This window comes from Dermochelys coriacea, chromosome 17, assembly GCF_009764565.3.
Source record: "Dermochelys coriacea isolate rDerCor1 chromosome 17, rDerCor1.pri.v4, whole genome shotgun sequence".
Lineage (NCBI taxonomy): Eukaryota > Metazoa > Chordata > Testudines > Dermochelyidae > Dermochelys > Dermochelys coriacea.
The window spans coordinates 17,528,912-17,541,627 of NC_050084.1; the positions used below are offsets into that span (position 1 = coordinate 17,528,912).

The 12,716-nt window shown below is 46.9% G+C and overlaps 1 protein-coding gene across 4 annotated transcripts in view; it reads left to right on the top strand.

Moving 5' to 3' along the window:
* Positions 1 to 216: 216 nt before the first annotated feature.
* Positions 217 to 12,716, top strand: part of ATP2A3 (ATPase sarcoplasmic/endoplasmic reticulum Ca2+ transporting 3) — a 155,591-nt gene continuing 143,091 nt past the window's right edge. Inside the window, exon 1 of one of the 4 annotated variants that reach the window (XM_043499309.1) lies at positions 217 to 262. In XM_043499309.1, the coding sequence (XP_043355244.1) occupies positions 232 to 262 (31 nt within the window). In that variant the 5' untranslated portion in view covers positions 217 to 231. Of the gene's footprint in view, positions 263 to 8,639; positions 9,243 to 12,716 lie in introns of those variants that run through there. The other 3 variants (XM_038375536.2, XM_038375537.2, XM_038375535.2) reach the window with 3 other exon arrangements.

Genomic DNA, 12,716 nt, shown 5'->3' on the forward strand with positions numbered 1-12,716 from the left:
GTGAGTCGGGTTTGGTCCATAATCTCTCAGAATGCTGGACATCCATTAGAAGTAAAATCCTAGCCCTGAATCCAAATGGTAAAACGTTTAGTCACTCCTCAGATTTTCAGTTCAGACATTATTCTCCACAGGAAAAGCAATATCAAAGCTGTAGGAGAAAGAGCCCTTTCTTAATGTCCATAATAACATGGGAGGAGGTTTACTACACGAGAACTGGGGGAGGACTGTTTAATGCGTGACACACTCACTGTGGGAGAAAAGGGTAAGTGAACAAACGGCACAGGCATGGAATGATCACAGGAAATGGGAATGCCACTGCCAGCTTAATAATAATCATGTCATCTTGTGTTAGAGTCTAACAGCAAACAGAAGGGCCGGGGAGCTCTTCTGATTCCAATCTTGAACCGAAATAAGGTGCAACCGGTTTTATCCTGCATAGTTTTATGACCGAGTGAGTTGGCTTCTGAAGAGATTCCCACCTCCTTAGATTAGCCCCTTTGTTTCTGAGCAGATGACAAAGTATTTCTCCAGAATGAAGTAGCTTTAGATATTTTCCCCTCTCCCTCAACTAGATAGAATTGCTGTACTGGAAAAAATTTTTAAAGGAGAACCGGGGCGGGGGGGGGTGGATTTTGTGAATTATCTTTATACTCAGGAAGCTGAAATGAAGTGTGTGGTGGTGGGACGGTGCTAGATGGCTTTGAATTTACAAGATAAGGATCTAGTCCTGCAGTTCTTACTTGCTCAGTGCTTCCTTTTGAATCCAATGGAAACATGATCTGAGCGAAGATTGTAGAATTAAGCCCTAAAAGTATGTGGCAGGAGACAATTACCTGGGAAAGATGATGAGGATGAGCTACAGTAAAATAAAAGCCTGCTGAATCTTTACGATCCCTCAAACCAGAATTTTTTTGTTGACATCCTTTGAAGTTTGGTTAACTTTTTATTTTATTCCTTGTCATCCACATCCACATTTCCTCTGCAACAGCACAGGTGCCAGAAAATAGACAATTCTCTTTGTGTTTCCAGCAAGTATTACTTTATTCCCAGTTAAGGGGAACAAAGCTAGAGCTCTGTGCAGGTATAAAATTTGTGTCTGTATCCGATCCATTCACAAACATGGTCTGTGGATATCTGCAGATTTGCAGGGCTCTAAAAATAAATCTTATGAAGATTGTATTGTCCATGAGGCAAGGATTACAGCTTCTGTCCAAAGTCTGTTGGGAGTCTTTCCGTTGACTTCAATGGGCTTGGATCAGGTTCCATGTGCCTGATGCTCTCTTTAAATTGTTTTTACACCAGTATAACTCCATTGACTTCAGTAGAATTATTCCTGATTTACTCTTAATATAAGGAAAATCAGAATCAGACCCTCATGTAACATTCTTTGTCTTGAATGGAGCCCAGTTCATTGTTGGTACTTAACAAACCAGAAATGGGTTATTACCTGATGCTGTCTATTCATATCATGTTCATCACCCTGGGGTCAGAGTATAAATTATAAGGTTTATTTTAAAAACATTTTTTTTTCTTTTTAATAAGTATTTTAAGTTTCTCTACCTTCTGCTTCAGGTTTTAAAAAAGTGATTATTGTGGGAAAGCCAAGTCAAATAAGTGAGGTTTGCAATTTGTTCTGAAGGCAGCGAGATTCACGGCTGGTCTGATGTGTTCCAGAAGGGAATCCCCTCGTTCTGGGCGGGCTGCCGAGAAAGCTCGGTCTCCCATGCTCACAGGTCTCGCCCTTGTGGCTGGCTGTTCCAGCGGAATGCAGTGGTCATTTTTAACTGTTAGGCTGGTATCTGCTGTAATAATGTAGAGATTAAATTGGAATGACTGTTTTTATGACTGTTTTTACAACGAACATTTTTCCCCACTGGCCACTGTTGAACTGACTAATTTACTGCTCAAGGTTGCTAATTGTATTTACTTATTGATTATTAGCGGGGCTGGTATGGTAATGCTGCCTATTATTAAGGTTGCGACAATAAGACCCTATTTTCAGTTGCTTATAACTTTCCCAAACTTTAACCATTTGGGCTGAAATTTTACATGCTAAGTGTCCGCCTCAGAATGACTGTTTTTGGAAAATTTTAGCCAAAACGGTTCAGCTGTTTGAGACCATTGTTTTGCTCATGTATTTTTTTAAAAATAAATAAATTCTGGCAACCTTTCCTTTAAACTGCTCTCACGCTCCCATGCCTTGAAGCAGGGATATGAAATTTGGCAGGGGGCTGGCCTTTTGCTATCCAGGTGAAAACCCACTCAGACTTGGCCAGGTTTTAAGCCTTTGAAAAATAGCAGATCACACATGCTCTGTAGAGACTTGCTAAGCTTAGCTGAAATCTCCAGAGTCCATCCTTACTAAGCATGCCCTTACTATTGCAGCTCCTACCTGTGACTAAACTTCACATGTGTCATCCACACAGAGTATGCTGCAGGCTAGGGCTATGGATGTTCAGAAGGACTTTCCCTGTAATGGCTGCCCCCAGCTGTCCCTGGAACTGAGCAGAGAGCCTCTCTTGAGCTTTCAGAGTAGCAGCCGTGTTAGTCTGTATTCGCAAAAAGAAAAGGAGTACTTGTGGCACCTTGAGCTGTTACTTAGCCCACTACAAAAAGAAAAGGAGTACCCGTGGCACCTTAGAGACTAACAAACTTATTAGAGCATAAGCTTTTGTGAGCTACAGCTCACTTCATCGGATGCATGATCATATGAGGGATTGGAAATAGGCTCCCCAGCTGCAGAGCACCCCTCCTCCCCCTGTTAGAAGTTGTGTAATGAATGAGGCAGGGATTGTAGGAAGAGAAAGGATGGCCTCCTGGTTAAAGCAGTTGAATGCTGCCCTGGGGAACTGGAGTCTATCCCTGCCTCTGGCACAGTTCCTACATGAGGCTGGGCAAATCACTTAGCCATATTTTTCACATATTTTTCACTAATTATGTGTTCCTCATTTTCTGGGTGCCCGACTTGATACCCTGTAGTCTGATTTGCAGAAATGCTGAGCACTCACAGCTGCAGCTGAAGTCAATGGGAGCTGTGCTTTGGACATCTGAATTGGTACATAATGCTAAATATTCTGAAAAATCATGTCCTACTTGTCTCAAATTGGGCACCCAAAATTAGTGGAGACTTTTTACCTTAATCTCTGTGGCTCGGTACCTTGTCTAGAAAATAGGGATAATACCAGCCCTTTACCTTGCAGGGGCATTGTGAAGATAAATTAATGTTTGTGAAACATTCATATACTAAAGGTTTCAGAGTAGCAGCCGTATTAGTCTGTATTCGCAAAAAGAAAAGGAGTACTTGTGGCACCTTAGAGACTAACAAATTTATTAGAGCATAAGCTTTCGTGAGCTACAGCTCACTTCATCAGATGCATCCGATGAAGTGAGCTGTAGCTCACGAAAGCTTATGCTCTAATAAATTTGTTAGTCTCTAAGGTGCCCCAAGTACTCCTTTTCTTTTATTCATATACTAAAGTGATGAGCTCCATAGAAAAGCCCATGAGGAAGTTAATTCCGTCTTCAGAGCGTATTTTCAATAATGTACAATAAATAGAGTATGGGGCCATACACTGAACAACAAGGAGAAAACAAAATATTAAATAGCTGCTACATCCTGTAAAGACTGCACCGTGTGCATATGCATAATGGGAAATAATTAAGGTTGCATCGGATGCATTATACAAAAAAGTGTTCTGTGAAAGTTTGAATTCGTAAATTATTTTGTTTCTGCTGTGTTTGCACATTTATTATGTTCACTGTCCATGAATATTTGAGTCAGTGGGTCAGATCCTCAGCTAATGCAAAGCAGCGTTTTGTTCCACTGATTCCAGTGTTACACTGATTTACACCAGCTGAGAATTTAGCCCTAGGAGACTACTGCCAGGAGTGCCCGTAGCAGTAGTACATTTTAGCAATTATTGCAAAATATTCTATAGCAAATGGTGACTGGTAGCCATGGGTATGCACATCAGGAACCATAGTAGTTACCTTCATCATCCAAAGAACAGAATAAAAGCATGTGATAGATGTCTCATCAAATACTCAATATCTGATAGTCATGGTGAAAGGCTTGTGAATGAGCTACAATCTAAGAATTATTGGCAGAAATTATTGGAAGCCTCTGTTTTTTTTCCAAATTACTAATACTTTTGAGAAAATCAGTTTTTGTGCACAACTTGCAAACAGAACAAGAAGTAAAAGTTGTGAGATTTATTTGTTACAAGGTATTTGCCTCACTATAGCAAAAAGCCTGAGAGCTAGAGCTTCATAAAATGAGGTCTATCAAATGAAATGAACATGCATTTGTCCTATGTAAGAGTGACCACGAGTGTTGTTTGATCCCTGGGAAGCAAGGGGTTAAACTCAGCTCATCCTCCCACTCCAGTTGTAGAAGAGCTCAGCGGAAGGCTATATGAACAGCTGTCTGGGAGAAAGAATTCCATTAGGAAGGAGTGGCTTCTAAGGTCATAGGGTTGAGTTGAGCCCTGAGCTGGCAAATGAAATGTTAAGTCCCCCAACTCATTTGGTCTGGACAGTGTGATACGATGGCCTGTTAGCAGCAATGACTATTTTGCTTTTCCTTTTGGTAATAGTTGGAGTTTGTTCCCACCTTCCACTGCTCTGTGAGCAGTAAAGAATGCAATGGCAGCTGCAGGGCTTTTTCTGAGAGAAGCAGGATGGGGTTGTCTTTACAAGAGCACAGTTTGGCTTCCTCCACATACAGCTTTGGAGCATCAGACACAGCCCAACCCAGTAGCAGGACACAAGAGTTGTTGGACTGTGGGATTGACGGGGTGTAGCAAAGTGTAAGTTTAGATGAGAGTTTACTGGAAAAAATGAAGGGCTTTCCCCAGGGGTTTTCATTCTAGCTCTATTTCTCCTCTGTCTTGGTGCCTGAGAAATCAGCAACTGTTTCTGTGTAAGGTGGACCAAACAAAGTCTAACCAAATGCTAAAAGAAAAGGAGTACTTGTGGCACCTTAGAGACTAACAAGTTTATTAGAGCATAAGCTTTCGTGAGCTACAGCTCACTTCATCGGATGCAAATGAAAGTCAAGTTGTGTAATGTTCCATCTTCACTGATTCCCTGAAAATGGGCCTGAAAAGCCCATGCTGTCTGGAGATGCATCCTGCGTCCTCCAATCCATTTGTCATGCTGGGGTTTGTTTGTTTCTTTGGTGGGTTTTTTTTTTTTTGGTTTTTGTTTTTTTTCACCAAGAACCATCCTCCTTGCTGTCTTCACTGGTATTTACCAGGTTCTTGAGAACTTCAAATTGTGTTTCCCAAGGGCAAGGGTGAAGTCATTGTTCTAAGTCACCCTACAATTAGTGAGGACAAGGAAAAAAAAACAACCAACCCCCACCGTATTCGTCTCTGAGGAAGCAGAGGAAATATGACACTTCTTTTGCTAATTAGAGACCGGAATGTACATTGCTGATTTTATCAATGAGCCAAACTAAGGTGCTGGAACTTTCATTTAAAAGTGATGCTTGTTATGAACAAGTTTCAGAGTAGCAGCCGTGTTAGACTGTATTTGCAAAAAGAAAAGGAGTACTTGTGGCACCTTAGAGACTAACAAATTTATTAGAGCATAAGCTTTCGTTCACAGCTCACTTCATCGGATGCATTTGGTGGAAAATACAGTGGGGAGATTTATATACACACACAGAGAACATGAAACAATGGGTTTTATCATACACACTGTAAGGAGAGTGATCACTTAAGATGAGCCATCACTAGCAGCAATCTCTCTGGTCACTTGATTACAGTCCTGAGAGTGGCTATCCTTCAACAAAAAACCTTCAAAAACAGACTCCAGCGAGAGACTGGTGAATTGGAATTCATTTGCAAACTGGATACAATTAACTTAGGCTTGAATAGAGACTGGGAATGGATGAGTCATTACACAAAGTAAAACTATTTCCCCATGTTATTTCTCCTCCTAACCCCCCACTGTTAACTGTTGGAAATGGCTCACCTTGCTTGTTACCATGAAAGGTTTTCCTCCTTCTCCCTCCGCCCCCCCCCCGTCCTGCTGGTGATGGCTCATCTTAAGTGATCACTCTCCTTACAGTTTTCAGAGTAGCAGCCGTGTTAGTCTGTATTCGCAAAAAGAAAAGGAGTACTTGTGGCACCTTAGAGACTAACAAATTCATTAGAGCATAAGCTTTCGTGAGCTACAGCTCACTTCATCGGATGCATTTGGTGGAAAAAAATGCACCAAATGCATCCGATGAAGTGAGCTGTAACTCACGAAAGCTTATGCTCTAATAAATTTGTTAGTCTCTAAGGTGCCCCAAGTACTCCTTTTCTTTTTTCTCCTTACCATGTGTATGATAAAACCCCTTGTTTCATGTTTTCTGTGTGTGTGTATATAAAACTCCCCACTGTATTTTCTACTGAATGCATCCGATGAAGTGAGCTGTAGCTTATGCTCAAATAAATTTGTTAGTCTCTGAGGTGCCACACGTACTCCTTTTCTTGTCATGAACAAGTCACTTTTTTCTTATTAAAAGTAATTCTCCCAGCTTCCCCCTTCTATTCTATGCTTCCCATTCTCTCTCTTTATTATATTCAGTTTATATCCTCTTCCTATGGCCTGATACTGAGAAAAGTAACAATCATTTACCATTACAGTTAGGTTCTTCAGTCACCTGTGGCAGTTGTCAATCCTCAGCACCTTCTTGAGATCAAGATCCTTAGTCTATTAGCTCTATAAGGCCCCTATCTTGTGTGGTACTGTACTCAATTCCTGTTGACTTAAATCTAACCCCTAATTCATTGACTTCAGTGGGCATTGCAAGTGTGCAGGTTCAGGCCTTAATTCTTCCTGGCTTTTGCTGCTACTGTTTACCACACCTTCCTTGTCTTATCTCCAGCTGCCATTTTATGATTTTATTTATTTTTATACACACACACACACACACACCCTGAGCCCTGGTAATGGGACATATAATCTGCTAAGCACTTGTATTGTCTTTGTATTAAGGATTATATGTAACAACCATTTTTATTTTATGCAGATTTATTTGCTTCTGCATTTACATCCAGCTGATGTGCAGCCTACTGCCCTGATCAGTTTTTATCCAGAAAAGACTTAATGGGTAGGCTTAACTGGCACTAGTTCCCTTAGTTCAGTGGAGTTGTGAAGTTATAGGTACATAAGCCTTTACAGCCCTGAGGCTATCACTAGACAATTCCTTCCCCGGCAGGCTTCTTGTGATGCATCTGGCAACTATGGATCTAGAAGGTAGGATTTTCACAAGCACTCCATTTTAGTCCTACTTTGCTTCCATGGAGGGCAATGGCAGCTGTGTTAGGACAAGGCCGCCTGCTTTTGAGAATTTTACACTGAAATAACAAAGACTGTGTTGCATGACCTTAGGTGCGCACAGCTCGATCCTGTACCCTTGCTGCTGCCACCCTCTGTTTACAGCTGCCCTCTTCTGCAGTCCGCTAACCCCACCTGGGGTCAGTGACTTAACAAGGTCAGGTTTCAGAGTAGCTGCCCTGTTAGTCTATATCTGCAAAAAGAAAAGGAGGACTTGTGGCACCTTAGAGACTAACAAATTTATTTGAGCATATGAGGTTTCCTTGTGTGGCTGTGCTACACAACTTCAACCACAAGTGAAGGGCTGGTTCTTGGGGGGGGAGGGAAGAGGGACACCCCCCCCACTCCTTGAAAAGGAATTTGTCATGTTAAAAGAAAAGTGTTTTGTCCATTTAAAAGTGAGCAGGGCTGTGCTCTAAATGAGAAGTTGGAGGCAATGTCATAGCTTCGAGGTAGGAACTGTCACAACTCCGATCTCTGGTGGAGGGATCCGAAGGCTTACGCCCCACTCGTTCACCGAGACCCCCCCACCCCCCCGTTGCGAGGCAAGGGCTAAGGTGATCTCAGCTCCTTAGAACCAACCCCCCAAATCACTTTCCCGTCCCCTCCACGAAAATGCAGATTTGAAAGCCTCGCCTCGCCAATCACAGGAGGACAGGAAGGTGTGCGGGAGTGGCAGAGCCAATCAGGAGGGGGCAGGTAGCTTGTGAATGGGGGTGGTGGGGAGTTGAAGCTCAGCCAGTGGGGGGGGGGGGAGGGAGGGGGAGACTCCCGATGATCTCCAGCTGTTTCGCCTGGAGAGACACGGTGCGAAGAGACAGTCCCGAGCAGGCGGCGGGGGAGTGTAAGAAGCATCGTGCGGCTCTGGCGGCGAGTGGCTGGGCAGGGCGCGCAGGCTGCAGCCCGGGAGGAGAGGAGAGGAGGGCAGGGCAGGGCTGCGCCGCGCCGAGAGGAGGCGGAGCCGGACCCGGACCCGGGGCCGGGCTCACCTTCCCGCAGAGGGAGAAAAGGTGCCGCGCAGGAGGCAGGGAGGACCGAGCCCGGGGAACTTTAAAGCGGACTCGACTTCTCCCTTGGAAGCTGCTGCAACGCAGGTTCCCCCCCCCCCCACTGCTTCCCAACACCCAGGAGTGCGGCCCCCGGGCTCCCAGACCAGCTGCCCACCCCCACCCCCAGGAGCTGCTGCCCCCCCCCCGCCAACACCCAGGAGCTGCTGCCCCCCGCTTCCTACACCAGCTTCCACAACCCCCACCCCCAGGAGCTGCTGCCCCCCGGCTCTCAGACAAGCTGCCCCCCCACCCCCCCAGGAGCTGCTGCCCCCCGGCTCCCAGACAAGCTGCCCCCCCACCCCCCCAGGAGCTGCTGCCCCCCCCCGCCAACACCCAAGAGCTGCTGCCCCCCGGCTCCCAGACAAGCTGCCCCCCCACCCCCCAGGAGCTGCTGCCCCCCCCGCCAACACCCAAGAGCTGCTGCCCCCCGGCTCCCAGACAAGCTGCCCCCCCCCCCCAGGAGCTGCTGCCCCCCCCCCCGCCAACACCCAAGAGCTGCTGCCCCCCCGGCTCCCAGACAAGCAGCCCCCCCGGCCAACACCCAGGAGCTGCTGCCCCCCGGCTCCCAGACAAGCAGCCCCCCCCGCCAACACCCAGGAGCTGCTGCCCCCCGGCTCCCAGACCAGCTGCCCCCCCAGGAGCTGCTGCCCCCCCTCACGCCCCGTCCGCCTGCCTGAAGTCCCGCGGCTGCGCCCCGGCTTCCCCCCGGCCCGTCTCTCGGCTCAGTCCGGCGGCCCCGGGGCATGGAGAACGCGCACAGCTCGCCGGCGGCCGCGGTGCTGCAGCGCTTCGGGGTGCGGGAGAGCTGCGGGCTGAGCCCCGAGCAGGTCCGCCGGAGCCGGGAGAAGTACGGACCCAACGGTGAGTCTGCGCCGCGCGCGGGGCCGGGGCCGGGGGGCCGGGGCCGGTGGGGGCACCTGTGTGCCTGAGGGGGGAGTAGCGGGTCCGGGGGTATCTGTAGGCTGGGGATACAGGGGGAAGGAGATGGGGGTATCCGTGGAGGGATGGGGGGAAAAGGTGGGCAGGTAGAGAGTTTGGGGGTATCTGGGGCAAGGGGCGAGGTACCTGTGAGGGAAAAGGGGAGGGAGAGGGTTTGGGGGGGTATCTGGGGGGAAGGGGCGAGGTATCTGAGGGAACAGGGGAGGGAGAGGGTTTGGGGAGTATCTGGGGGGATGGGTGAAGGTAGAGGGTTTGGGGGTACCGGGGGGAAGGGGTGAGGTACCTGTGAGGGAAGAGGGGAGGTAGAGGGTTTGGGGGTATGGAGGGGGAAGGGGCAAGGTATCTGAGGGAAGAGGGGAGGTAGAGGGTTTGGGGGATATCTGGGGGGGAAGGGGTATCGGGGGGGGGAAGAGTGAAGGTAGAGGGTTTGGGAGTACTGGTGGGAAGGGGTGAGGTACCTGTGAGGGAAAAGGGGAGGGAGAGGGTTTGGGCGTACCGGGGGGAAGGGGCGAGGTATCTGAGGGAACAGGGGAGGGAGAGGGTTTGGGGGGGTATCTGGGGGGATGGGTGAAGGTAGAGGGTTTGGTGGTACCGGGGGCAAGGGGTGAGGTACCTGTGAGGGAAAAGGGGAGGTAGAGGGTTTGGGGGTACCGGGGGGAAGGGGCGAGGTATCTGAGGGAAGAGGGGAGGTAGAGGGTTTGGGGGTATGGAGGGGGAAGGGGCAAGGTATCTGAGGGAAGAGGGGAGGTAGAGGGTTTGGGGGATATCTGGGGGGGAAGGGGTATCGGGGGGGGAAGAGTGAAGGTAGAGGGTTTGGGAGTACTGGTGGGAAGGGGTGAGGTACCTGTGAGGGAAAAGGGGAGGGTGAGGGTTTGGGGGGGTATCTGGGAGGTGGGGGGAGGTAGAGGGTTTGGGGGGTATCTCTGGGGGATACAGGGCAAGAGATGGGGAACCAAGTTGAGGGCATGGAATGTGTGGGGGTTACCTTTGGATATGGGGATGGTGTGTACGGTGGAAAAGGTGTTTGTTAGATGTGGAAGTGGATCTGATTTAACCCAGAGAGTTGCTTTGACCTGTGTGTGTGTAGGATAATAGGCAGCAGGGTGAGGGATATATGGATTAAGAGATTTGGAGAGGGGTGTTAGGTTAAGGGGACATGGGTGTGGATGAAAGGATACGGGATGTTACCTTTGTCTTCAAGAGAAGTTTATGGAGAACTGGGGTAATTTATAGTGGAAGGCCAGCTGTATGATTAGGCTAATGGGGGAATGGGTTGGAGTTGGAGTAGGGGTTAAGGCATGGGCCGGTTACCTGTGTGATTAGATTAGGATAGGCTGGGAATTGGTTATTTGTTAAACATTGATTAAGGAGAGAGCTTTTTGGTTTTGTAAAAATATTGCCTATGAAAACAGTAAATAAAATGAACACACCTTGATCAGCAGAGTAAGGGCTGGGAAAGCAGGTCACTTATGGGACAAGGGGAGAGAAAGGCTTGCTTGGGAGATGGGGAAGGATTGGTTGCTCTATTGAGCATTAGGGCAAGGAGAGTGTAATCCACCCAAATCAATATTTGTTTAATTTAGGAGGCTCCCTAGGAGATCGGCTCCTCCCTAAGCAGTATTTGCATATGTCAGTTACTTTTCACATAGCTCTTGATGGGTGGAGTTGCAGTGGATGATGGAGAGACTCTAGTGGTGGGGATATGGCAAGTGGGACGTGGATGGGTTATATTGTAAACCAGACTGAATTTGAAAGACAGTTTTTGAACATTGGCACATTTTTTATGTTTCTGACAAAAAAGAAAAAAAACACTCGGAAAAACTGTTAGTCAATGCAGACAAGGGAGTTCTGCTCTGATAGATTCACACCTTGGAAAGCCCACTCTTGATTCTTTTGCAGTTGATTTGGGCTTGGGAGGAAGAAGCCATTTCTAACTGACTTCTCGTGATAAAAATCTATTCAGGTTGTTTGAATTATAAATATAGGGCTAGAGTAGTACTGGTGTAGGTCCATTGTTTCTAATGGAGCTAGGCCATTGTATGCCAGCTGAGGATCTTCTGTGTGGTGGAAGAACTTAGTCCACATTTATCTTTGGTGTAATGTTATCAATTTCACTGAAGTTACACTAGGAGTAAATTTGGCCTACCGATTTCAAGGGCCTTATTTTAGTTTCCTCAATACAATGGGAGTTTAAGATCACCAATAGATCTGGGTTGGTTCTTGTTGCTTCTAAGTTCTAGCTGGGGTGCTGGAACAATTTCTGTAGGGCGGGGAGAGGGAGCGGCTGCTGATGGCAACCATGTATCTGGTGTTTGTTATTTCTATTTCAAGCCAAGAGTTGTGGTAGCACCCCTACCTTCATTCCAACACCACTGGTTCTAGCACCCTTTAATCTGATCTTCATGTTTCTAGGTTAAGGAAAGTTCAGTCCAAATAAATTCTGGTATGTGTTGCCCCATTGCATCTTTATTCCCTTTATTAAAAAAAAAAAAAGTAGGCATGGAATATATGCAAATCCTTACAGTTATGTTTACAAAGCGTTACCTGTTTCACCGGTAAAATTGCCATCCAGTTTTGCAGGTATCTGTTTAATTGTCAAAGTCAGAACTTGAGTTGTTTGGCAATTTGCTTTCCTTTGATTAAATCAAATCATTTAGGGTCAAATCCTGAAGTCCTTCCTGCTCAATAATCTGCAGAAATCTCATTGCAATCAATGAATTTGAGGATTTGTCTCTGTTAGAGTGTTGTGGGGATAATGGTTGGGGGAACCATTCATGTAATAGAGAATTACCACCGACTTCAGGAGCATCCTTGGGTGCTGAGTGCGGAATAGCACTTGAAGCACACTTCATTCAGCAGGAAATAAGGAATTCCACTGGCTCTGGATCTAGATACTGTCTTCCTATTTTCATGGAAATTCGTCTTAGCTCCTTGAAAATCTGACAAGTAATTGTAAATAATTTCTGCTTACCATGTATTGCCAAACCGTTCTGTGCATTCAGATGGACACGTGGGAATATATTAAAATTGCCTTCAGTACTGAGTGAGAAAAATACCCGGGTTCTATGATAGTTTTACCCTCTTGTGGTACCGATTTGGCAGGAGTGACCTGATCCAAAGTTCACTGATGTTAATGAGAGTCTACTTAGGTCAATAAATATGACTTTGGTTCAGGCAATAGAGCAGCGGTTCTCAAACTTCATTGTACTGTGACCCTTTATGACAACAAGAATTACTACATGACCCAGGAGGAGGAGGGACCAAAACCCCTAGCCCGCCCAAGCCCTGTCACCTGGGTGGTCGGAGGCTAGAGCTGCCCGAGGACTTCTGCCTTGGGCAGCGGCATGTAACATTAGCGCCACGGTCTAGGGCTGAAGCCTTTGGCTTTGGCCCTAA